This window comes from Mytilus trossulus, chromosome 4 (assembly GCF_036588685.1).
Source record: "Mytilus trossulus isolate FHL-02 chromosome 4, PNRI_Mtr1.1.1.hap1, whole genome shotgun sequence".
Classification (NCBI taxonomy): Eukaryota; Metazoa; Mollusca; class Bivalvia; order Mytilida; family Mytilidae; genus Mytilus; species Mytilus trossulus.
In genome coordinates, this window is record NC_086376.1 from 51,137,042 (window position 1) to 51,162,805 (window position 25,764).

Here is a 25,764-nt window from a genome sequence, read left to right on the forward strand (position 1 = left end):
TTTATATATTATACATGTGTTATATTGATTTTCATTTTTTATTTATTACTCATATTTTTTTATATCATAATTTTGGTTACAAAAAAAAAGATTTACAGAAATGAATGACCAAATTGATCTAATCCTGGTTTTTCTGAAGTACGGTAGAGTCCCTGAAGTGGATACCTTGGGTAGTTGATCATTAATTTTCTGCATCAGTCCCTAAAGTGTTGTTATAAAACTTTCTACCTTTAAAATTAAACAATAAGAAAGGAAAATTTCTTTATATTTTCAAGTAATTATTTTAAAAAAATTTGATTGAATATTATAATTTAACTCTTTTGTGAGATTCAATATTTTGTATACAGACCTACAAAAATTAATAGAAAACAGTGTTATGTCAGAGAAAGAGTTAATGTATTGAGCATGGTAAACATTTAAAAACAAGGGAAACAGAAAAAACATTTATAGTGGACATTTACAATTTCACTCTAATTTCCAAAAGTTTTCAATAAATGACCACCCAGAATAAAAAAATATGTAGGAAAAATATTAAAAATATACCTGAAAAATGAAAAATGCTAAAAATGTTTATAAATATACATAAACTTAAGAAAAACAATTTTATTTACATATTTATGTCTGAAATATGTAATCTATACATCTACAATTTAAAAATCAATTGTATTGATCGAGCAAGGTGACAGGTGTAGGCTTAAAATGCAGTCATAGTAAACATTCATACATTTTGTCAGTTTTTTTCTGTCGAAAGGAAGGATCAAAATTATTTATAACATAAGGTAACTAATTATAACTTATCAGAATTGATGGTTGGATATAGGACAGTGAATATGCTATGGGAAAAATGTTTTCATATTTGTCAGTAACAAAACTTTCATCAGACGTCAGTGAAGTAAGTCGTGTAAGATTCTATTGAAGTTGTTTTAAGCCTGTAATCATAAATGACAAAGATTTTGATCTTTAGATAAAACTTTTTAGATAAATTAAAACATAAATTACCTTCAAATCTTGTAAACAGGATTTGAATATAATACCTTTTCATATCATGCATTTTCTTTATTTCTCTTTTATCTACCATCAAATTTTGTGTATGGTCCTTATTGTAATTTGGAATGTCGTAATAATCAATAACTGCAACTGTTACTAAAATGATAAACTTGAGGTCCATAGAAGCAACACATTATATCTACTTCAAAGCAACAGCTCCATAACAGCTGTACTTTCTTACCTATCACATCCTCTTTTACATCAAATAGAATGACTTTATAAATTTCTAAATACACATGTATATGAATTGTTTAAATGTAGACTTTACTCAATCTTTTGACCTTTACATGTTTGTTTTATGAAGTTTTATTATTTACTTTACAGAATGGCTTGAGAGACAGAATGGACAATAAAGAAACAATAGTACAACTTGTACAGGTATACATGTAACTCTTTATCACTTATTGAGCTTTGTCAGAATTTATCTAATTATAATTATTCTATTAACAAATAGATCTTGCTAAATGTGCTGTCTGCAAGTCATTATTTCCTGGAGTAAGTTGTTAAATCCTGAAATACAGGAGTTCCTTCCAAGAATTATTAAAAAAAAAAATTTCAGTCCAAATTCAAATATTGACCCAGCCAGAGTTCCTGTTTTATATAAAATTTTCTTTCAATCATTTGAATTCGACATAAGGTCCTTTTTTTGTGATCTAATAATTCTTCACATATCAGCAAAAGGCCCAGTCAGAGTCCAATTTCTGACCTTGTATTCCTTCTCACATGAACAACTAACCCAGCTAAGGGGTCTAGTTTATGATGATGCTAAGTAAGCTATCTTTGAATATCAGAATTTTATGATTATTACAGTTGATATGTATAAAGAATTAAGGACCCCCAAAAAAACAATAATTTTCCTGACATTGCTCATTGATATAGTTATAACTTATTATGTAGATCTGGCATGTTAAACAATGTGGCTTTAATTTGTTTTCACTGCTGAATACTGTGAATGTTATTGCTTTTAGAACTTTGTTCATTTTATGTAATCTATGGAAAAACATGTATGGACAAACAGCAACAGAAAGAAATTGAAACAATGAATGAATTAAAAAAAACAATAAGCGAATTAACAAACCAATAAAAAGGTTCATTTGTTTTATTCTGCTTGAATAATTAATTTAGTTAAACAAACTTTTTATTGAAAAAGCATGATGAATTTCAAACTATTTTGTTATTTATGTTTATGAAATGAATTTGATTTAGTTACGATAAAATTTATTATTTATCTGAAGGGAGAAGCTGGAAATCAGGTAACGTAAAGAAATCTACAATTTATCGTTAAATTCTGATGCTATTTTTGCACTGTCCCTATTACCTTCACTTGCCTTAGACCTGGGCTACATTGGTCTGTGGTGGTATTGGAAATACAGAAATATCTAGTTAATAGCATCGTTACGAAGCATTGAGGGTACTTAATTTTTTTCCAATTGAAAATCTGATTATTTTTTTAGACGTGGGTGACGGCCTGAAAACAGATAGGATTTTTAAAGTTTTAACTTAAAAAAGGAGGCATATTTTCAGTTTAGCATATGAAATAAAACTACCTTCCAAGGTTGATTTTAGAGTGATACATTAAAAACAATCACAATTACAGTAAATTCTAGTGAGAGGATTAACTGTTTATTGTTTCCAAATTGAAAATAATGCTTCATAATGATGCTATTAATTAAGATAATTGTGTATAAAGTGTGTGTGTCATTGGAAGCAGTAGCTTGTTTTGTGAAAGTCTGGCTATCTCCAGGTAATTCATCTCTGACTTTGTAACTGATCAAAAAAGTTGTAAAAACTTCAATTTTACATACACTTATTGGCTAGGTTGCACAGATCTAAGATATATTATGGTGAACTATTGTGAATAACTTAAAGTACAGAGTACCTCTTTTTTTACACATGGGCAAAGGAGAAGATTTTGAAATCAACTTTTCCTAATAAAAATTAAATGAGTAACTAGTTCTTTTAGAAAATTTTGCCTATTTTCATATATTTAATTTCCTTATGTTTTGCAAGGTAGACACTAAAATTGAAAGATTGCATACAGAATCTCAGTATGGAAGATATTAAATACTCGCCAGTTTTAACTGACAAACTTATTGTGCAACCAAGCCTTATCAGATGGTTACCAATTTTCCATTTGTAGGTTGTTATCACATTTTTATTTAAAGATAAGATTTTTAAAAATCTAATAGCTTTCATAATTTTCAATGATTTTCATTGTTTTATTTTTGTTTTCTTCATATTTTAGTTTGTGAATGTTAGTAGTAAGATTTAAAAATTGGTGTCTCAACTTTAAACAACACAAGTCAGACCAGGGATTTCTGTTATCTCACTACTTAAATGATGCTATGAAATGTGACCTTGAGCTACTCTCTGGAAATTTAACCTTGAATTGACCTCTTGTAACCTTGCCAAGTTGGTTTCTATGTTTTTGGTTTCCTCTGTTGAAGGTGCTTTTGCCCAGGCATGTATTAAAGAGGTGCCACAAAAACAAGAACATATTTTACAGAGTGAGGCAATATTTACTCAACGAAAATAGCATGAACAATAACACAAAGTCACATTTCATAAAATGATCATAAATATAGTGTTTTATCGAGTTCACTTTTGAAAGCATGAGTTGATAAGTCACATAAACTAACATGACTTGCTGCATAAATAAATTTACAAGAAAGAAAACATGACAATACTATAGAATCATCATAACATAATTAAAGCATTATTTTGTCAGTCACAAAAACACTAACAGATTTTGCATAAACACATGACTAGAAAGGTCATTAAAGGGAAATAACTTAAGTTTAGTGAGACAGAATATCATTGATAAAATGTATACCGACATCAACAAACAGTGTAAAATTTGTATCAAGAGTTGTTTTAATTATTGAGTTAATATTGTTTAATCATCTTTCTATTAATGATTGATTGATTACAGAAGACCACTGAATTTGGTATCAGACTACAAATTTATATTATACTCTAGTGATGATTATTATGATGAAGTTTTGATTATTTGAGTTTGTTCTTTAAGAAAGTGGAATACTTTTAAATTATCATGAAGTTTTAATTATTTGGGTTTGTTCTTTAAGATAGTAGAATACTTTTAAATTATCATAAAGTTTTTATTATTTAAATTATAAAACTGTATTTAAGTAATATCCTCAGCATTGGATTAGTGGCTTTGAAAATCTACTGTTTGTTTACAAATACTGCTAGTTCATGAACATAAAGAAATCAAAATTGAGCTTCAGAGTGATTGAATAAATTTTATAAGACTTATTGCATGAATTCTCAGTTTCAGCTGAGACTACTATACTGTGTTATAGTAGTCTCAGGTTTCAGTTATGCAGTTTTATTAACTTTGAATTTCATCTTAGGAATGTCAGTTAATAATTTATAATGTACTGTATTATACATCTTTTCATCTATGATCATATTCGTTGATCATTTATTATTTACACTCTACTTTGTTGAAATAGAAAGAGACATTTTAAAGGTTACCTAATAATTTAGATATTTCTTAAATACTAATATGATTCTGTGTAACATTTAATCAAAGAAATAGACAGCAATGGAGGGATTGAACATGTGCACAAGTCTGCAAGCCAAAGGAATGCTAAAAATACCCAGGAGGATTACAAATTTTATGACAGGATATTATTGATACACTAATAGGTTACAAATTCTTCCCAGTAACCCATTAAAGCTTAGCTGGTTAAGGTGGTACATAACACTAGAGGGAGATAACTCTGTAAAGATCAGCTGAATATTTTTGTCAAACTGCTAAATATCCAATGAAATGTTTCCGATACAGTGTGTGGTTAAATTTTTTTGAGATTTTTACAATTTTGTCAAAGGTTCAAAGTTATCATATTGTCAAAATTTCAAGAAAATTAAACAAGCAGAATTAATTTTAGTCACAGTGTCAGTGTTTGGTACCACCTTAAGTAGAAATTTAGGTTACTTACCAATTGATGTCTCAAGAAATTGTATGCAGAAAGTTTTGTCAAATATACTTTATCGGTACATTTCATTGTGATTTAATTGAATGGATATAAGATCTATACATTTATATGTCATCATTTTAGTATATCTTTTCAGGTGCTGAAATACTCCCAGTCAGACTGGAACAAAATGAAACAAGAACTAGAACTTGACTTCCAGACCAGACTGCTGAATAAAGAAAGAGAATGGGGTAAAAGGCTAGCTGATAAAGAAAAGACTACTTTACATTTACGAGAGGAGACTAAAATCTTAAAGCAGTCTAATGATGATATGAGGTAAAAGTCTGTTGGTAGAAGTCATGTGCTTTAAGGGCAGAAAGTCCCTTGTTTTTTTCCCTTTAGATTTTGACAACAGATCAATTTTGAAATGCAAAGAAAAATATACCTCTGTGACTTACTTTTTAAGATTATTCAGCTTGAAATGACCATGTTTTATGTAAAAACACAAAATTCCATTTTTAATGCTTCTGAAAAAAAATAACAACTTTCAATCACTGAGATATTTTCAATTACAAAACACACAAATAAATGAATGAATAGATAATGGCATTAAGTGTTACTAAACAGTGTTTCTTACACTGAAATGCAAGGGAATTTAGATAAAAAAAAAACTTAAATTTTTCATCATTCTCTTAATATTACATTCAATTGTTTCAGGGCTATTGTAACAGAGTTTGAGAAAACTATCTCCCAGTTACAAGGTAGGTGGTTTTCACAGCTTTATTTTTAATAAAAACAAAAAGATGCTCTCTGCATTAACGCAACCTTTTTTATAATTACAGTCAAACCTGAGTAAACCTAACCCTGAATAAACCGGTTTCCTGTCCATTCCGTCAAAAAAATCAAATTCACCAATTTTCCCCTTCAAAGTCTTTGTGAAAATACCCTTTGTAAACCGAACCCTGCGTATTCCGAATTCCTGTCTTATGATGCAGTCCCAATACTCTAATTACATCAATTATTACCTGTCAAAACCGGTTTGTCTAATTATTTTAAATGATCGATATGCAATCAAAACATATTTGTTTATACAATATGGCTTTTCATGATAATCAATTAGCCGGGTGTTAAACTGTGAACTTACAACCGTACAGTAGTGAGCTGTATTATTTATTAAAACACTAAAACATGTTAATTAAACTAAAAGACACACCGAATATATCTTGTATTGAACTAACGTTGTAACATGAATATTTGTTTTCAAATTGCAGAGTAAGAATTTTACATCGTGTTTTCGAAATCTTGGTTTCCCCTCTAAACGAATGACCCTTATAATGAAGAACACCCGGATGACAACAATCAGTGTGCAGTGTACACTGTACAACAATGTTTATAATTAGATCATGTTGAAATTTCGTTTGATAATATGTTGGCTTTCAAATCTGCCATACCATCGTTGGAAATTAACGATCATGGAAGTATAGGGAAACTCTCGTGTTACCGTCCAAACAAAGCCAGTATTATGATGCAAATGAAAAACAAAGTGAAAATGAAATTGACAAGTCAGAGACTGATGCTACCGAGGTCTATTTGACATACGAGGATATGTAAATCACGGTTTAAATAAAAAAAGATATTCTATTTCTAAAAAATGTTTACTTCAGGTTAAAACGGAAACCTGAATAAACCGGCTCACTGTCCAAACCGGCCCTTTTTCATAGTCCCGTAGCAGTCGGTTTATACAGGTTTTACTGTAGTCTTCTAAACAAAAACGATAAGTTTTCAATAAGAAAAGATCCATCTCAGATCAAGAATAATTGTTTTTCAATGTTATTTGGCTAAATGGTGCAAACCTTAGGTCAGTTTTAGCAATTTAAGTTCTTAATTTTAAAATTAGTGTTAGCCTGATTTACTTAACAAACTTTTGATATTTATTTATAATGTAGCAACTTGAAGACTATTTTTGTAATGCATATTTTATATATTTTAGCGGAGACAGAAAAGACTTCAAGCGATTCTCAGAATAGCATTGAAGATATAATTAAGGAAAGAGATCAGGTAATATATATAATGCTATAGTAAAGGACTAGAAAACCTATTTCGAAAGAATTTGATCAAAAAATTTATAGTAAATAGAACTTGGTTTAGATATTATAGGAAGGGAAAAAAGTATTATCAAAGGAAGGTTTTAAAAAGGCAAGTAGCTTCACGACTTTCATAGTTTTAATTGTGATATTAATTACTGTAAATTTAGAAATTTCTGTGATGTTTTTATTGCAAAACATGTGTTGTAATATGTGTTGCAAAAATAGAAAATTTGCATTTTGAATTTCATGTATGTGACATTTCCTGAAATTGCAATATTTAATATCGGTACTGCAGGTGTGTTCATTATTAACAATAACAATAATAAATGCATGCAATAAATTCTGAATTGACGGTAGTTAATATATATGTCTTAAAGACTTTTGTTGATTACACTCTTTAGAAATGTACATTCTATCTTCTTCAGGCAATAGATGATCTCCAGGGTGTAGAAATGGCTTTCTCAGATTTACATAGAAGATATGAAAAGACAAAATCGGTTGTAGAAGGTTTTAAAAAGGTAAGTTATTTAGAATGGTCTACATATTTTGGAAAATTTTATTTTGTAAATTTCAAAGTTATTTATATATTTAACAATGGCATATTTCAACATTACACTATGTAATCTGGCATTTATTTTAAGATACTTCATAAAGCCAAGGATTTGTATAACTATAGTCAATGTATGGTATTCAACAATTACAATATTTTTTGTCCATAAGGTAAGCTTCATGAATAATTTTTGTAAGGTTAAATTTGTGAAATTCAAAAAGAGAGGCAAAAGATACAAAAGGGACATTCTAACTCATAATTTGAAACAAAGTTATTGCCATGACAAGAAAACAAAATGGTCAAAAGATGAATAACAGTATATAAACAAAAAATAGAAAACTAAAGAGTGTGCAACACGAACCCCTTCTTAAACTGGGGGTGATCCCACTCAGGTGCTATGGATGGTAGGTTACATAAGAGAAAAAATGGACATGATTGCAGTTATGGTTTTTGTCTCGTCTTGACGGAGTCAAAAAGCGAGACATAGGTATGCTGTTTCCGGCGTCAGCGATGGCGGCTTCAACAATGTATTAGTTTGTGATTAGGTCTAGTTTATGGTGAACCACAAGTGGTAGGTCAATCATATTTGGTATGCAGTTGTATAAGCATTGGCACATCTCCTTTCCATGGAGATTATATGGCCCTGCCCCCTCACTCAGTCATGGTCTATTGACTTCGAAACTTTTGCTTATTTTTACATGTATTAGTTTGTGATTAGGTCAGTTTATGGGGAACCATAAGTGGTAGGTCAATGATATTTGGTATGCAGTTGTGTAAGCATTGGCATACCTCATTTCCATGGAGATAATTTAGCTCCGCCCCCTTAGTCATGGTCTATTGACTTTGAAACTTTTGCTTATTTTACATGTATTAGTTTGTAATGAGGTCAGTTTATGGGGAACCACAAGTGGTAGATCAATGATATTTGGTATGTAGTTGTGTAAGCATCGGCATATCTCATTTCCAGGGAGATAATTTGGCTCCGCCCCCTTAGTCATGTTCCATTGACCTTGAAATTTTTTCTGAGTAATCATGTATTAGTTTGTGATTAGGTCAATTCAAGGGGAACCATTAGTGGTAGGCCAATGTTAATTGGTATTCAGTTGTAGAAGCATTGGCACATCTCATTTCCATGGAGAATATTAGGCCACACCCCTCAGTCACAGTCTAATAACTTTGACACTTATCTTAGTTTACATGTATTAGTTTGTGATTAGATCAGTTTAAGATGAACTGCTATGGTTAAATTAATGATATTTTGTATGCAAATTTATTGGCATATGCAAGTATCGTTTCCATGGAGATTATATAGCCCCACCCCCTCTTATTAACTTTGAAACTTTTCTATAGTTTACTAGTTAATGTTTGTATTTAGATTTGGAACAACTTATGATAAGTCAATGATCATGATGGTATTTGGTATGCAGTTGTAAAAGCATTGGCACATCTCATTTACATGGAGATTTATTTAGCCATGTAACTCAGTCATGGTTCATTGACTGAATATTTTCATAACTTGTGTAAGATGTTAAAGTATTGCTATTTTGATTTCAACATTTGCATAATCAAAATTACAAAAAAACAAGACATATCTCTGTGATAACAGTTTATTGGAACATATCTGTTGTCAACCAACTGACGATGGTGTACATAAAATTTTCGAATGGATGATTTCAACAACACCACTTGAAACTCATGGTTTAATAGCTTGAAGAAAGAATTTAAAGTGAAAATATACCATTTTGATTTTAGATTATTTCATTATTACACCTATATAGGTACACTTAACTAAATGAGTTGAATCTATATAATTGTTGTCATTTTTACAGAATGAAGAAGTTTTGAAAAGATGTATAGAAGACTATCAGTCAAAACTGAAGAAATCAGAAGAAAAACTTCAAATTATCAAACAACAAGCTGAAGAAAAATTAGATATGTAAGCTTAATATAATTTGACATACCTGTCAATAACAAAAGGTATGTCATACAGAAATATTTTGTTCATTGATGAATTTTGTTAAGATAAATGGAACTTTTATTATAAAAAAATCAACAATTAAGAGAAATCTCATTGATCTTTTTGAAATTGAAAAAAAAATCTTTGGTAGGTAGACGAGCTGTTTTTAATTTCAATGATTTTTTAAAGTTATCTTTTCATTTTTGAAGAAATAAGAAGTACTCTAGTGGCTATTTATTACTTTTTTGGGGTGCTAAAGGATAAAGATTTCTCAATATTTTTTTTATTATTAAGCTTTTTATTATCATTGTATATTTGCCCTTTTCAGAGCAAATATAGAAATGGATAAGTTACGGAAATCAACTTCATCGGATATGGCTCGTTTGGAGGCAGCAATGAGAAAAGCTGATTTACAGGTTGTTAGTTTACAGAACTCATTAGAACAAAAGGTATGTCATAAATTTTATAAATGTTCCAAGCTTAAAAAACCCAGGTTATCCAGAATGATAAACAGTTCCTACTGCTCAGGTTACACCTGTCATTTTACTCATGATTTAACATAACTGATGTAAAGGTTTCACACAGTCCTGTCAGTCTAGCAGGCTTCATATGACCTTGCCGTTTATTTTCAATTATACATTTTAGTTATTTTGTCAGTTTATCACTGATAAGGTCTTTGCGTCGGAACTAAAGACATTTATTCTAAAAACAGTTGTTGGCATGACATGGGTTATGTGCTTCTCATATATGTTATGATGGTATGATACTAAACCCCTAACGGGAAGGATTGTGCCTGATGTTCATATGATGAAATCATAATCTTTCAGTCAGTTTAATTGAAGTCTGGAGCTGGCATGTCAGTTAACTGCTAGTAGTCTGTTGTTATTTATGTATTATTGTCATTTTGTTTATTTTCTTTGGTTACATCTTCTGACATCAGACTCGGACTTCTCTTGAATTGAATTTTAATGTGCGTATTGTTATGCGTTTATTTTTCTACATTGGTTAGAGGTATCGGGGGAGGGTTGAGATCTCACAAACATGTTTAACCCCGCCGCATTTTTGCGCCTGTCCCAAGTCAGGAGCCTCTTGCCTTTGTTAGTCTTGTATTATTTTTATATTAGTTTCTTGTGTACAATTTGGAAATTAGTATGGCGTTCATTATCACTGAACTAGTATATATTTGTTTAGGGGCCAGCTGAAGGACGCCTCCGGGTGCGGGAATTTCTCGCTACATTGAAGACCTGTTGGTGACCTTCTGTTGTTGTTTTTTATTTGGTCGGGTTGTTGTCTCTTTGACACATTCCCCATTTCCATTCTCAATTTTATTATCAGATATCATAAGCAGTAGGTCAACTATAATTGGTGTATGGAATGATTTTGTCTCGCTTGACGGAGTCAAAAAGCGAGACATAGGCATGCTGTTTCGAGCGGCAGCGGCGTCAACAATGTATTAGTTTGTGATTAGGTCTAGTTTATGGTGAACCACTAGTGGTAGGTCAAAGATATTTGGTATGCAGTTGTATTAGTATTGGCACATCTCATAGTCATGGAGATAATTTGGTCCTGCCCTCTCAGTTATGGTCTATTGACTTTGAAATTTTACTTATTTTTCATTTATTAGTTTGTGATTAGGTCTAGTTTAGGAGGAACCACTAGTTGTAAGTTAATGATAATTGGTATGCAGTTGTAACAGCATTGGCACATCTCATTTTCATGGAGATTATTTGGCCCACCTCCTCTTTCATGGTCTATTGACTTTGAAACTTTTGCTTAGTTTTCATGTATTAGTTTGTGATTAGGTCAGTTTATGGGAAACCACTAGTGGTAGGTCAATGATATTTGGTATGCAGTTGTATAAGCATTGGCACATCTCATTTCCATGGAGATTATTTGGCCCCTCCCCCTCTGTCATGGTCTATTGACTTTGAAATTTTGCTTAGTTTACATATATTATTAGTTTGTGATTAGGTTTGTTTAAAGGAAACTTCTTATGATATTATACAATGGTATTTAGTATGCAGTTGTATTAGCATTGGCACATCTCATTTCCATTGAGAATTTTTAGCCATGTACCGTCAGTCATGGTTCATTGACTTCTTTAGTTTCAACCTGGCTGGGTTCATATGGTTCATTGGTCGATGTTAAGTTTTTTGCTTTGAACTGTTTCTCAGGTTAAATAAGTAATATGACCACTTTTGACTTGTATTCCTCTGATTGTTTGTCATAATTGGGAAAATAATGAACATGGCAGATGAATTTTCAATTTCAATAATGTTCAAGTGCACCTCAATAAGAAAAATGTGGTTGATTAACAAATTCAACAATAGTACAGAACAGCAAGTCTATCAGTAACTGGTTTGTACTACCAAATGATTAGCTAGCATGTACAGATAATACAATGAACTGGAAGACATTTTACAGCTTATTTCCTAATGCATGTAGAGCAAGACTTTGGTTTATTTGCTTGCTTTGTTTGTATATTGTACAATAGTAATTGGGATAATGTCCAATCAAATTTAAATATAATATATACAGGTTAAAATATGCCTATGGATATTGTTTGAAGATGTCAATGTTAATTACATAGCTTGAATTGATGTTTATACAAACTGAGCAAGTAAGCCTACCAAAGTTTAACTCTACAAGCATTAGGAAATTAGCTGTAATTAATGTGATTATGTTGAGTTAAATCAGTCTACTACAATATGAATCTAGTTAAATTCAAGTCAAGGAAGTGTGCTTTCTTTGAGTTGCAGCAAGACCCTGAACCTTTTAAATTATTCATGTAGCTTATGGACATTACAATTATTGTAACAAATTATACATTGTTATCATTCTTGTTATTAAATAGTATACTGTCTTATACTGACAAAGAATTGGATAATGTTCATCTTTGTCCATATTTTCAAATGCGAAAAGTCAACAGTCACTTTTTCCTACTCAAGAAAAGATTTGCTGGTATATGTGCTTTCTTCTCTACACAATAAGTACAAGAATCATGCAAACCAAATGTGGTTCTTAGCTCATCATTAGTATACCTTAAGAAAAAAAATTGACATAACACTTTTTCTGCAGTACAAAATAGTGTACACAAAAATCCTGCTAGAAATTTTAACCTTTTAAAATGTTGTGGAGCACTGAAAACCACATTTTCAAAAGTAAGTTTTGTATGCAGGTATATTGATGGCACAATTATGCTAATTGCTAGATTTACAATGCATATTCAAAATGCATAACCCTGTGTTAATCAAATATTAATATGATATATTGATTTGACCACAGCACAAAATGAAATAAAGGGGAGGGGGGGGGGGGGGTCATACCTATGTAAATACTGTAAAAGAAATCTTAGAATACAAGAAAATATAAGACACCAAGTTTCTAATATTCTTACTTAACTTGTATAACACCAATGTAAAATAAAATTTGAATATGCCTCTGAAATCTATGTGTCCTATACAGAATGATAATTCAGTTTTAATATTTTATGTTTTAATCTTTCAGATTCGAGAAAATGAAGAATTAACTGCAATATGTGATGAACTTATATCTAAAGTAGGGTCAGATTAATGTAAATAAATGTACAGGTTTTATATAGCTATAACTCATATCTTGTGTGTCAGAGAGACTTTTGTATGCTACAAAAAAATGTATTTGAAGTTTAGAAAAACCTTTTACAATTGAATTCAATAGTTTAGATATTATTGCTCTATATGATTTATGCCTTGTGAAGTGGTTAATAAATCATAATTATCGATATTTTATGAAATTTTCCTTTGATCTTGCTGACTGATAAATTCTTTTCTCAGTGGAGTCGAGTGATATGAAAATTATCGATAGAAACTAAGGGGGCACTTGGCATTGCTAATGAAATTGACATGAAATTGACAACGTCGTCATAGGTAAAATAGCGATAAACAGATTATCATTGGTCATCTCAACTCGATTGCTTTTCTCACTTTCGCCGTACTGGCTCAAGCGAGAAAATCAATCTCATTGCGATGATCAACGATGATCTATAAATATTCAGTAAAAAAAAACAGAGAAAAAAAGTTTTGAAATATTAGAAAGTGTGATTTATTCTGATTATTAGAAAGAGATTCTTTGTTCTTTAAATGAATTTTGAAAACTAAAATTTATAGCATGTGTGCATTTTGTACCACTGGTCAATTTTAAGTTTCGAGCTTTTCACTATTTTATTTTTAATAAAGAATGCATCAAATGGTAAAGAGAACATTTGCAGCAATTTGATTTTAAATATATTTTTTGTGTAGCAATGATTGTTATTTTTTTCAAACATGTATTTCAAATATAATTTCAAAAGAAGTTTAAAGCAACTCTGAATACTGGTACTGTATGATAAATAAAACATAGAATTGTTTTTGATAAACTCAAAATATCAGAAAAAAAGTATTTCTCAAATAAAATATCAAAGGGAGGTAATAATTAGTCTGTTGGATATATGAATTATTCCCCCTTGGTTACATATTATATTTGATTCATTCTAAAATTGAGATACTCTGTTAAATGAATTGTATGTGCATTGGGATTTTATTATGGAGTATAATTGACCTTAAATGAAAATGTGAATTAAAAGATCATACATGTATTTAAATTTGTATCTACTTAAAAAGTGTAAAACTTTGATCATAGCTTGTGCAAAATCCATATGTGTTCCAAAGCTTATGCAGCAAGTATTTGTATATGATATCCATTCTACTTTTGAACTGTGGTTGATTATTGTAGAATTAATTCATAATTGTAGATGGTTAGAGTTTTAGTTGTTATATTAGGGATTTCATCAGCAGAGTTTGATGATATCTTAACGATCTTACTGCATTAAGGTGGTATGGGTGTCTTTCGCCATCTTGGATTGTAAAAAACAGAGAATCTAAGGTCCATATTTTCTATCAAGCTAGTAAAATTTGATGCAGGAATGCAGATACTTAATGTGAATTTTCATTTAAAAGAACCAATTTATAAGAATATAACTTAGAAATATTAATATTTTTACAAGTGTAGATTATTTTGTATATTTTTTTGAATATTTTCAAATTGGCAATTTAAGGGGAGGTAACTCTAAAACAGTGCATTTTCTGAAGGACTCTACATGAAATTTTCCTATTTTGTCTTTTAGCCGGAAAAAAACGTACGGTGACCCTTATCTTTTCTTTTGATATTCTCAAAGCATTGTCTGAAAGCAATCTTTTCCTAATTCATTTTACAATTCTATCATTTTGTTTAGTTTCTATTTACAAAATGTTGTTTTGTTCCTGTATAATCCATACAAAATTTGTCATTTTGTCACAACCTGTAGCTTGAGAAAATGCGCGGTGACCTATCATTTTTATGATATTTTTAAACATGTATCAATAGATACTACATTTTGACAAAGTATGAACAAATTCTATCATTTTTATTTTAGACTCCCATACCACCTTAAATGGTATCTGTATTTGTGGTATAGTCTAATGGTCACAGGCAGATGTAGAATTGAGATTGAAACATCTGTTTACCTTTATGCAAATATCTGTTAAAGACATTAGTGATCACAAAATTGCGTCAGACTTTTCCATATTTTCATGTAGCTGCTGATCAATTGAATTAAAATTTTATAAAGAGCTGTTTGCAAGTGTTATACATTTGTGTCTGTTGAAATCAATTGATTATAGGAAAACGTGTTTAGGTCCACACACTTTATTAGTAGTCAAATTTTTTTGGCTTGTGCTTCTTGTATTCAGATATTCACCTTTTACAATATAATTGTGCCATTTAAAAACATGCCTTCATCTTTTTTGTCATATAACTATTTTGAACAAACTATGGACATTTGCAAATATAAATAAGTATTTTTATTTATAATATTTCAATTGTCATTAAATGTCTTTAATGTAACCACATTTTTTTTCAAATCATTATGTGTTGCATCATTGCTATTTTTAACTTGTTTTGTAAAAACAGATTGAAATTTTAATATTTTTTATGTGTAAAAGTTATAATATATTAAAATATTTATTTATGATATATATATGTTAATATGGTTAGCTGTTCATGTTTCACATAGCCATGACATTGATCAACAGAAATTGAACAAAGAATATAAAAAAAGTCATGTCAAACATTTTAAATGAACTTTGCACCAATCCCTTTCTATGTAATGAGCTTTACATCAATCTCTTTCTATGTACAAAGAAAATATTTAAATGTTTTAATCCCTCAAAACGTATTTTAAAAAAATTGTGATTTTTTTATTAAAAATTCAGCAGTAATAAATTTTTAGTATCCAGTTGACATTTTAGTTGCTAACTCTATTAAAATGTGATTTTGGATTACATTTAGAAAGAAGAAAAAAGAGAATTTAAAGACAACTGTATGTGAAATAAGAATTGTCTCAAAGCTGTCTCAGTTTGGTTTCATAATGAATTGTGGGAAACCAGTTGTTCTTTATTTTAAAGTCATAAGAAACCTCAAATCAAAAAAAAATAATGCATATGTTTTTTATAACTCAATGGATAGTTTTTATTGTAAAACTTATGTACATATACTTTTTTCTGAAGAAAATTCTTTAATTTATTCATATTTAGAAGAAGTTTACTTCCATCAAGCAATTCCCCCGATATATTTTCCGTATGCAAGGTGACCTCAGTGTGACCCATCTCTTAAAAATTCCGGTGACCACAATACGCATGGATGTCCTTAAAATAAACTATTATCTGAATTTACATGTTAAACACGTGCTCAATTTCCATGCTTTTTGTAGATTGTTGACAAACAGGTAACAATCGTTAAACTTCGGCTTCAAAACAAGAACTTTAATTACCTGCCATATTTTCACAACAACACTGACCGATTGAAAAAAAAATTGACGATTTAACCAAAATTTACATGAAAAAAATGATAAATTAAAGCACAGAAGACTAAGTTTATGATGTTTGTATGCATTGGTTTAAGAATTGGAAGAACAGTATTTTTCACCGGTCACTCGTTTCTTATGACTTTAAAAGATACATATACAAATTTGAAAAACATTTACCCTGTCTGAAATACTTTAATATTTTAAAATGACGTTGTTTTAATCAATGAAATTAAAGGATAAACTGTTTAAATGCAAGAAAACGGCATACACTGTATAGTCTATTGTGATATACAGTCACTGACTGTTAAAAGCCTTTTTATGACGTTCACAATGTGTTTCTGTAGTCTTAAAAATCAATAATAAAATGCAATTGACAGAACACAGAGTTTTTATACAATTGCTTAATTATAATTTAAGTCCTTTTAAAATGTAACTTTTCATAACATTAGATGCCTAATTTTTTTTTATCAGATTTCAATTGAATGGTTTCATTACACTGTCAACAGTTAAGCATGGTTTAACAACAATGATGAAAAAGTAATCTCATAGTAGACAAAAATATGAATTAATGTTAACTTTGTTATGGTGATCTCAGTAGTGATATTTAATTAGGATTTTGACATTGTGTATGGTAATGATATTTTGTTTTATGTGGATTCATTTACTTTCGTGTGTACCAATTTTCATGGATTGTGGAAAACTGCCATTTTCATGGATTTTTGATTTTTCATGGTTTTCCAAAAGTCTGAATATAACCACACAGCAAATGTGTAATTCATTGAACATTACACTTCGTGGTTTCCATGTACCCACTAGTTCCACGAACATTAGTATCCAATGAATAATAATGAATCCACAGAACTTTAGAGTTGAGACATTGTGCATGTTTTTATTGATTTGACCATGTCCATGTTATAGACACAGTGTGCATGTTTATGTTAGAGTTGAGACATTGTGCATGTTTTTTATTGATTTGACCATGTCCATGTTATTGACACAATGTGCATGTTTATGTTAGAGTTGAGACATTGTGCATGTTTTTATTGATTTGACCATGTCCATGTTATTGTACAGTTTTGATACAATAAAGCCTTTGTGATAAATGTGACCAATGATGTACCTCATTTAAACAAATTACATATTTTATCTGTCATTCATCAACCATACAAATTGATATTATCAAAAGTTTTGGTTTTATTGTGAAAACTGGCTCACCATATACTTAGATTTGTGCAAATCATAGAATAACCATTGATTTATATATGAGCTGTTTTCAGGTAAAATTTCTCAGCTGTTGAAATCAACATAAAAGTGAATCTGATGACTGGTTCCCACAGGACATTTCAATTTCAGCAGGTTTCAGTTTTAAAAAATCTCTGGTATCACTTCAATACTGTGAATTCAATTCTATTCTAGGAGTACCAATTTTTATGGATTCATGGATATAGGTAAACCACAAATTAAAATTTTAAAATTATAAATTTTTTATCAGCTTATCATCAAACTGTGGCAAAACCATGAAATCAAATATCTACTAAGATGCAATTCTTCCTCATCCACAAAAGTTGGTACTAACAAACATAAATGAATTCACAGTAGATTTGCTTAGTCAGGAGATATTAGGTATATGGTATGTTAGTTACCGCAATAATATCAAGTTTCACAGATTATATATACAAGTATGTCTATTTTATCTTGAATAATTTTGACATTTTAGAGTATATATGTGAAATTTTTACGAAGTTTTCAGCAGAGAAATCAAATTTAAATATGCTTATATTAAACTGCTTTGATGTTTTTACATTTAGAAAAAAATGCTGATTACTTAAAAGTAATGAAAAGGTTCTCTTCGGAAATAAGTAAGAAGATTTAGAAGTGAATACAGTTTCCTTAATTTTACTGTATTTGTGTTATTTGGCAGTGAGCATCGTAAATTATTTTTTGATATGTTTTTAAATAAAACCAAGATGTGTTAATTTATGCATACATGTGTCAAAGTAAGGGTTTGTTTTTTAAAGGACAACTTTCGTTTTAACTGACAATTATAAAGTCAATGCCAGTGTTATGTAATTGTCTAATCAGCTTTTTCAATATGTAAGAACAATTTTATGTACCTTAAATTTCGAAGTGTCTTGGTATGGCATTCTGTGTTGTATAAGAAGTGCTAAAGGACTGGGATGACTATTTATCATTCTGTTTATAATTCAATGATTATGTTCAGATTATATTGTTAAAGCTTGATCTCTCTGTGTTATTTTCTTCAGTTAGAGTCACATTTATATATAAATATATGAAATGGTGGTATGATTGCCAATGAGACAATTTTCCACCAGAGAACAAATGAAGTAGAAGTTGGCAACAATAAGTCACTGTGTGGAATTCAATTTCAATTTCAACAATAAACAAAAACCCAGACTGCATAGCAAGATACAAAAGGCCACAAAATGACAAACATAAAATTTTCAAAGAGAAAATTTATTGCCCGATTTTGTTAAAAACAAATATGATATACAGCAAAAAAATTAAAAACATTGAATTACATGCTCCTGACTTGCGACAGGTGCACTCAATATATAGCAGGGTCAAACATGTAAGCAGACGCCCAAACCTTCCCGTACCTGGAACAATGGTGGAACAGCACAACATAAAAACAAATTGTACAAAACAGTAAACCTAAAACATATATGATAAACAGCAACAAAGCCAGATTTTTTGGTGTTTTTTTTCCAAGGAATATTTTTGGTATTTGGTCAAACATATAACTATGTTAACCTCTTCAATTTCTAAAACATTTTAAGTGGTAACAACAACAACAACAACAACAATACTTTATTTTAAGAGGGTTACACAGTTAGCTATATAACTAATCTTCCCTGAGGCCCTCGTAATGAAAAATCAAACAAAACACAAACCTGTTGTTGATTCATAAATACATGCCTCCGCTCGCAAAATTTGAAACTGCATTATCTCTAAAACGACAATAGATATCTCAAATCTGTTAAATGATAAATTATCTGCAGTTGAAGGACAACATTGTAGAAAATTTGGGACAATTCCAAGGTTCATCAAGGTCAAAATGAATCATCACATATATGATGCAATACAAAACTTGAGAACCAGAAGTCGTAGAGACATGAGACTACCACCATTCAGTTAAGGACCACTTGACCTTTCTAATGTCACAAGGTCAAGATCATTATACACTTTAAGGGTCAATGTTAAATTTCATCATGACCTGACATTGACCTCAAATTGAAGGTCTTAAACTACTGATCAGTTTTGCAGTTTATAGTTTATACCATTAAAAAGATATACACACAATTTTATACTTTTTTCATAAATCCTTAACAGCCTCATATGGAAACACATCATGATGAGATCTAACTATTATCCAAATAATGTCATGATATCTTCAAAAACAACGAGAGGGGGCCATGTAAAAAAAAAAACAATAAAAGGAAAATAACTTCTAAAGGGTATGATGAAATCCTACACAGCCTCATCTGGTAATACTTCATGATGAGGTCTACCGATGGTCCATATTTGGTCTTGATAACTCCAAAGAAAAACAATAAGGTCTTTCCTCGGGTAGAGGAAAGACCTTAAAAACCGTTAGATGACAAAACAATATCTGTGATCATATTATAACTGGTATAACTAGCCCATATATAACAACTTTAATAAATGTACAGTTGTATGTTTGATTTTCCACCAATGGATGCATGATATTTACTTGCCAAATAAATTTTGGTATCAATTTTAATGCATGGACATTTTATTTGATCATATTATAGCTGGTATATAAATAAAGCAAAACAAAGATTTTCGTTACCTCGTAAGGTCAAAATCGATCATACCCGCTTGGTTAGTACCTATATCCGCTGCACTGATGTTACACAGTGATGTGGGACATTACTTTATCTGATGATAATATCATTTGAAATTTCTTCATTCCCAGCATTGAAGCTAGGCACTAGCATAAAGAAAACAAAATATTATAAACTTAATCATTACTCAACATATTCAACTGTTTTGCATGTAAAAGAACCTATTTCTCAACAGTTTCCAAAACATTCATGTGTTTGCTTAGACATTCAACATTTATTCTAAAATGGAATTGTGGAAATTAAAGAATACATGTAAAGCTAAGTGCTTTTGAAATATTTATTATCAGATTTTTCTCTGAAGTGTAAATTAAAATAATAAAATGAAGTCACATGTCAATAGTACTAAATTGAAACTAAAATTCATCCTGTGAAACTTTTCTGTGACTTTTTTTTTTTAATTTTTAAATAGATTTTTGCACAAGATATGTTTTGTGAGATAGGTATATATATATTTATATATATACAACTTGTCTAAACATCAACCCAACAATGTTAGATCTGTAAATTTGCTTACGCAAATTTTTGGTTCTTCCCTCGCCGGGATTCGAACCCATGCTACTGTGATATCGTGACACCAAATCGCCTGCACTGCAGCCGTCCCGCTAGACCACACGACCACCTGGGCTCTCAAAAAAATAGCTTTCGGTGGGCATGTGTTACCTTTCCACGTCAGTTTTAATCTAGCAGCGTACTACAGTACATGATATATAAGGCATGAAGATGTTATTGTTACAGATCAGCTAAATTATCTATAGTAAAGGATCCTACAAATTAATGTTAGATACAGTCACAGAAAATAATTATATTCATAAGTACGTCTGAGTCAGTGACAACCCTACAACAGATGTATCCATCGGATCGCCATCAATGATGGTGATACATGGCTGTGTACATAATGTATATACAACTCGTCTAAACATCAACCCAACAATGTTAGATCTGTAAATTTGCTTACGCAAATATATATCAGAGGCGGATTTAGGGGGGGGGCCCCCCTTTTTGGGAAAAATTTTGGTTGCTTATATAGGGAATCACTGAAGCGTGACTGGAGCGGGCCCCCTCTTAGGTCAGTCAGTGGGCCCCCACTTATGAAAATTCCTGGATCCGCCACTGTATATCAATATTTCTGTTTAATAAAGTTTTTTCACAAACTCCATTAGCATTTTGGATGAATATTTTTTTTAAATTTCAGATAGCGTTAACAAGGCTAAATCTCTTTAAACATTGTACATGTACTAAGTGTTTTTATACAAGGATATACACATACATTTAATTTGGAAAAATCACATTTTTATCTCTTTTTTTAAACAATGTGTTAACAGACAAATATCATTCAAGGGGATTAATGTTTAGTTTTTTGCTGAAATTTTTGTACCCAAGCCTTCTGAAATAACATATTTTGGGCAACGAAATGTGTGCTTGATGTATATGCTGTTGTTATAGGAAAATTATTTTTTTTGGACTTTGAATTGTTTTTGCTGAGTAAAAAAATTGTTTCTAGCAAAAAAGAGAATAGACAATTTTCAAATTTAACTAACTACAACAGAAGTGTAACTGACTTGTTCAGATTATTATTGCCAAATGTATTATGTATATGTTTATGTATGATCAATGTTAACTGTTTATTGACTGGTAATTGTGGTGCATTCTGTCTTTCATTTGCAGACATATGTAAAAAAAACACATAATAAACAAGAAATTATAACCTGCTTTATCTTCTTACTATCAACTTAGTGGTTCTTTGTCAGAATCCCACAGTTTATATTGGATAGTCCTTTTGAAATTGATTTATTACTTTTACGTCAATTGATCTCTGGTGGAGAGGTGTCTCATTAGCAATCATATGAGCAAAAAGTATGCACACAAAAAAGCAAAGGAACAGCGCTTTTATGTTTGTGTTTAATCTCAAAGACACTGCAAGACCTTCAACATTGAGCAATAAGGATCAAGTAAATGTCAGTTTGAATCAGTCTTTAGTACCAATTTAAGCTGCATTCTCTGCTAACTAAAAACATACCACAACTGTGAATTATAGGAGCCTGTAGACCTTCTCCTACCACACATACACATTACACCAAGAACTCTCTTTATAGGTTTCAAGATTATATACATAAGGAGTAAAACTAGTTGATTAAGTCTACCATCTGATTATTTATACGACCGAAAAAAAAAATTTGGATCATATAATGGTATGTTGTTGTCGTCTGCGTCGCCTGAAGACACATTTGTGTTTCCGGACAATAACTTTAGTTTAAGTCAATAGATCTCTATGAAAATTAAGAAGAAGGTTCAATACCAAAAAAGGAAGGTTGGGATTGATGGTCCTAACCGTTTAGGAATTAGAAACCAAAAAGGGGCCAAAACAAGCATTTTTCTACTTTCAGGTTAATAACTTGTGTATGGGTATTTCAATTGTCCTGAAATTGTACTACAATGTTAAATACCACAAGTTAAAGGTTTGAATTTATTTAGGGGGTTTTGGTGCCAATACAGTGGCGGATCCAGGGGGAGGGTTCCAGGGGTTGGAAGACTTGGAACCCCCCTTTTTTTAGACGATCAATGCATTTGAATGGGGACATATAGTTGTAAGCCCCCTTTGTCCTGGATTGGGACCTCCCCCCTTTTTTTTAAATGGCTGGATTCGCTCCTGCAATAGTTTAGGAATTAAGGAACAAAAAAGGGCCAAAAACAAGCATTTTTGTAGTTTCTGGACAATAACTTAAGTGTAAATTAATGGATCTCTCTGAAATTGTACCACAAGGTTCCATATCACAAAAGGAAGGCTGGGATTGATTTTGGGGGTAGTTGCCCAATTTAGCTAGGAATTAGGGGCCAAAAAAGGGCCAAAATCAAGTGTTTTTCTAGTTTCGAGAGACAATAACTTGTGTTTAAAAGTATGGATCTCTTTGAAATTGTACTACAATGTTCCATACTACAAAGGAAGGGCTGGGATTCAGTGTGGGGGTAATTGCTCTAATGGGGGATTCAAAATTCGGGTTTTGGTTTTTTTAAACAGTTTTATATTCTGAACATGTCCTTTTAGATTTATGTTTCAATTTGCCCCTTATTCAGAGGAAAATATTTTTGCAAAAGTTTAAGTGGATGACAGGCTCAAAATGATAAGAAAAGCTTCCCGGCTTGTCATTTCAGATGAACAAATTACATGAAATACAGCAAGCAAATAACGGACAGAAATTTAGACCACAAATCCTTGTATACAAAATAAGAAATATCTTGTTTATACCATCACGACCATCAGATTAGCATCCTTATGTCTTGCTTATCTCACATTTGAAGTAAGCTAAACTATAACTGGTTAAATTCTAATAATTTTTACCCTGGTGGATAGTTGTCTCATTTGCAATCATACCACATCTCCTTATTTTTCTTTTGAACTTAGCTGTCAGTTAAGGCGAGTACATTGTAATCTTCAAGATTTGTCCACTGTTTTTTTAATCGATCCAGTGAGTCAAACCCTTTCTAACCGACCTATACTCTTTTCTTCAGTGTTATTACACCACTTGTTAAAGTTACGGGAGGATTGAGCACTCCCAAACATATTCAACCCTGCTGTAAACTGTTTGTGTCTGTCCCAAGTCAGGAACCTACAACAAAGTGGTTTTGTAGGTTGTGGTCTGTCGTATTTGTTTTTGGAGGATTATTGTATCATGAATAAGGCTGTAACAGGTGTTCTCTTTTGAATTGTATTAGTCAAACATGTATCTTCCATAGATAAGTTAACTATATGGAAGAGGTTTTGTTCGTTATTGAAGGCAGTTACAGGAAACTATTCACACCGTTATCCTTTGAAATTATTGGTAGTTGTCTCATAACCATATCAAATCTCCTTATTCTTATATTTCTTTTGAACTAGATAAAGGAGGATAAACATCCAACATGTTTAATCAAATTAAGATTTTTTTAAACGTTGTTATCCTTATAAGGAAAACAAGAGAACACATGCTAATTGTTTGGCCTGCTTTAAAAAACTATAATTTATTTTATGCTGATAGTTTTGGGTCATCATAGATAGTTTAGATAAACTGTTATCACAGAGATATGTCTCGCATTTTGGTAATTTCCATAATGCAAATGTTGAAATTAACATAGCAACACATTAACATGTAAGATTTGCAAATATTCCAAGTCAATGAACCATGACTGAAGGTTCATGAATAAACAATCTCCTTGGAAATGAAATGTGCCAATGCTGATACAACACAACACACACCAAATACCATTGACTTATCATGAGAAGTTCCCTTTAACAAACCTAAACACAAACTTATACATGTAAACTAAGCAAAATTTCAAGGTCAATAAACTATATAACTGAGGGGGCAGGGTCAAATAATCTCGATGGTAATGAGATGTGCCAATTCTAATACAACTGCATACAAAAAAATCATGAAACTATCAATTGTGTTCACCACAAACCAAGCTAAAACATGAAAATAAGCAAAAGTTTCAAAGTCAATAGACCATGACTGAGGGGGAGGGGCTAAACATTCTCCATGGAAATGAGATATGCCAATGCTTATACAACTATACCAATTATCATGAACTTACAGTTCTACTAATGGTTCCCCATAAACTGACCTAATCACAAAATTATACATGTAACCAAAGCAAAATTTCAAAGTCAATAAACCATATAACTGAGGGGGCAGGGTCAAATAATCTCCATAGTTATGAGATTTGCCAATTCTAATACAACTGCATACAAAACATCATGAAACTACCAATTGTGTTCACCACAAACCAAGCTAAAGCATGAAAATAAGCAAAAGTTTCAAAGTCAATAGACCATGACTGAGGAGGAGGGGCCAAATATTCTTCATGGAAATGAGATATGCCAATGCTTATACAAATATACAAATTGTCATGAACCTACAGTTCTACTAGTGGTTCCCCATAAACTGACCTTATCACCAAATTATACATAAAAATTAGGCATGAATTTCAAAGTCAATAAACCATGACTGAGGGGGCGGGACCAAATAATCTCCATGGAAATGAGATATGCCAATACTTATTCATCTATACCAATTATCATGAACTTACAGTACTACTAGTGGTTCCCCATATACTGACCTAATAACAAAATTATACATGAAAACTAAGCAAAATTTCAAAGTCAATAAACCATATAACTGAGGGAGCAGGGTAAAAAAATCTCCATGGTAATGAGATGTGCCAATTCTAATACAACTGCATACAAAAAATCATGAAACTACCAATTATGTTCACCACAAACCAAGCTAAAACATGAAAATAAGCAAAATTTCAAAGTCAAAAGACCATAACTGAGGAGACAGGGTCAAATAATCTCAATGGTAATGAGATGTGCCAATTCAACTGAATATCTTTGACTTACCACTATTGATTCACCATAAACTAAAAAAACTCGAGCGAGACAATAAATTAAGCCTGAAA

The 25,764-nt window shown here is 30.9% G+C and overlaps 1 protein-coding gene across 7 annotated transcripts in view; it reads left to right on the forward strand.

Annotated features, from left to right (window-relative positions):
- Positions 1-18,682, forward strand: part of LOC134715478 (transforming acidic coiled-coil-containing protein 1-like) — a 51,160-nt gene extending 32,478 nt beyond the window's left edge. For 5 of the 7 annotated variants that reach the window (XM_063577673.1, XM_063577672.1, XM_063577677.1 and 2 more), the window contains 9 exons: positions 1,372-1,425; positions 2,283-2,300; positions 5,146-5,324; positions 5,706-5,749; positions 6,979-7,046; positions 7,501-7,593; positions 9,455-9,561; positions 9,911-10,031; positions 13,090-18,682. In XM_063577673.1, the coding sequence (XP_063433743.1) occupies positions 1,372-1,425; positions 2,283-2,300; positions 5,146-5,324; positions 5,706-5,749; positions 6,979-7,046; positions 7,501-7,593; positions 9,455-9,561; positions 9,911-10,031; positions 13,090-13,155 (750 nt within the window). In that variant the 3' untranslated portion in view covers positions 13,156-18,682. The remainder of the gene's footprint in view (positions 1-1,371; positions 1,426-2,282; positions 2,301-5,145; positions 5,325-5,705; positions 5,750-6,978; positions 7,047-7,500; positions 7,594-9,454; positions 9,562-9,910; positions 10,032-13,089) is intronic. The other 2 variants (XM_063577674.1, XM_063577678.1) reach the window with 1 other exon arrangement.
- Positions 18,683-25,764: the final 7,082 nt, after the last annotated feature.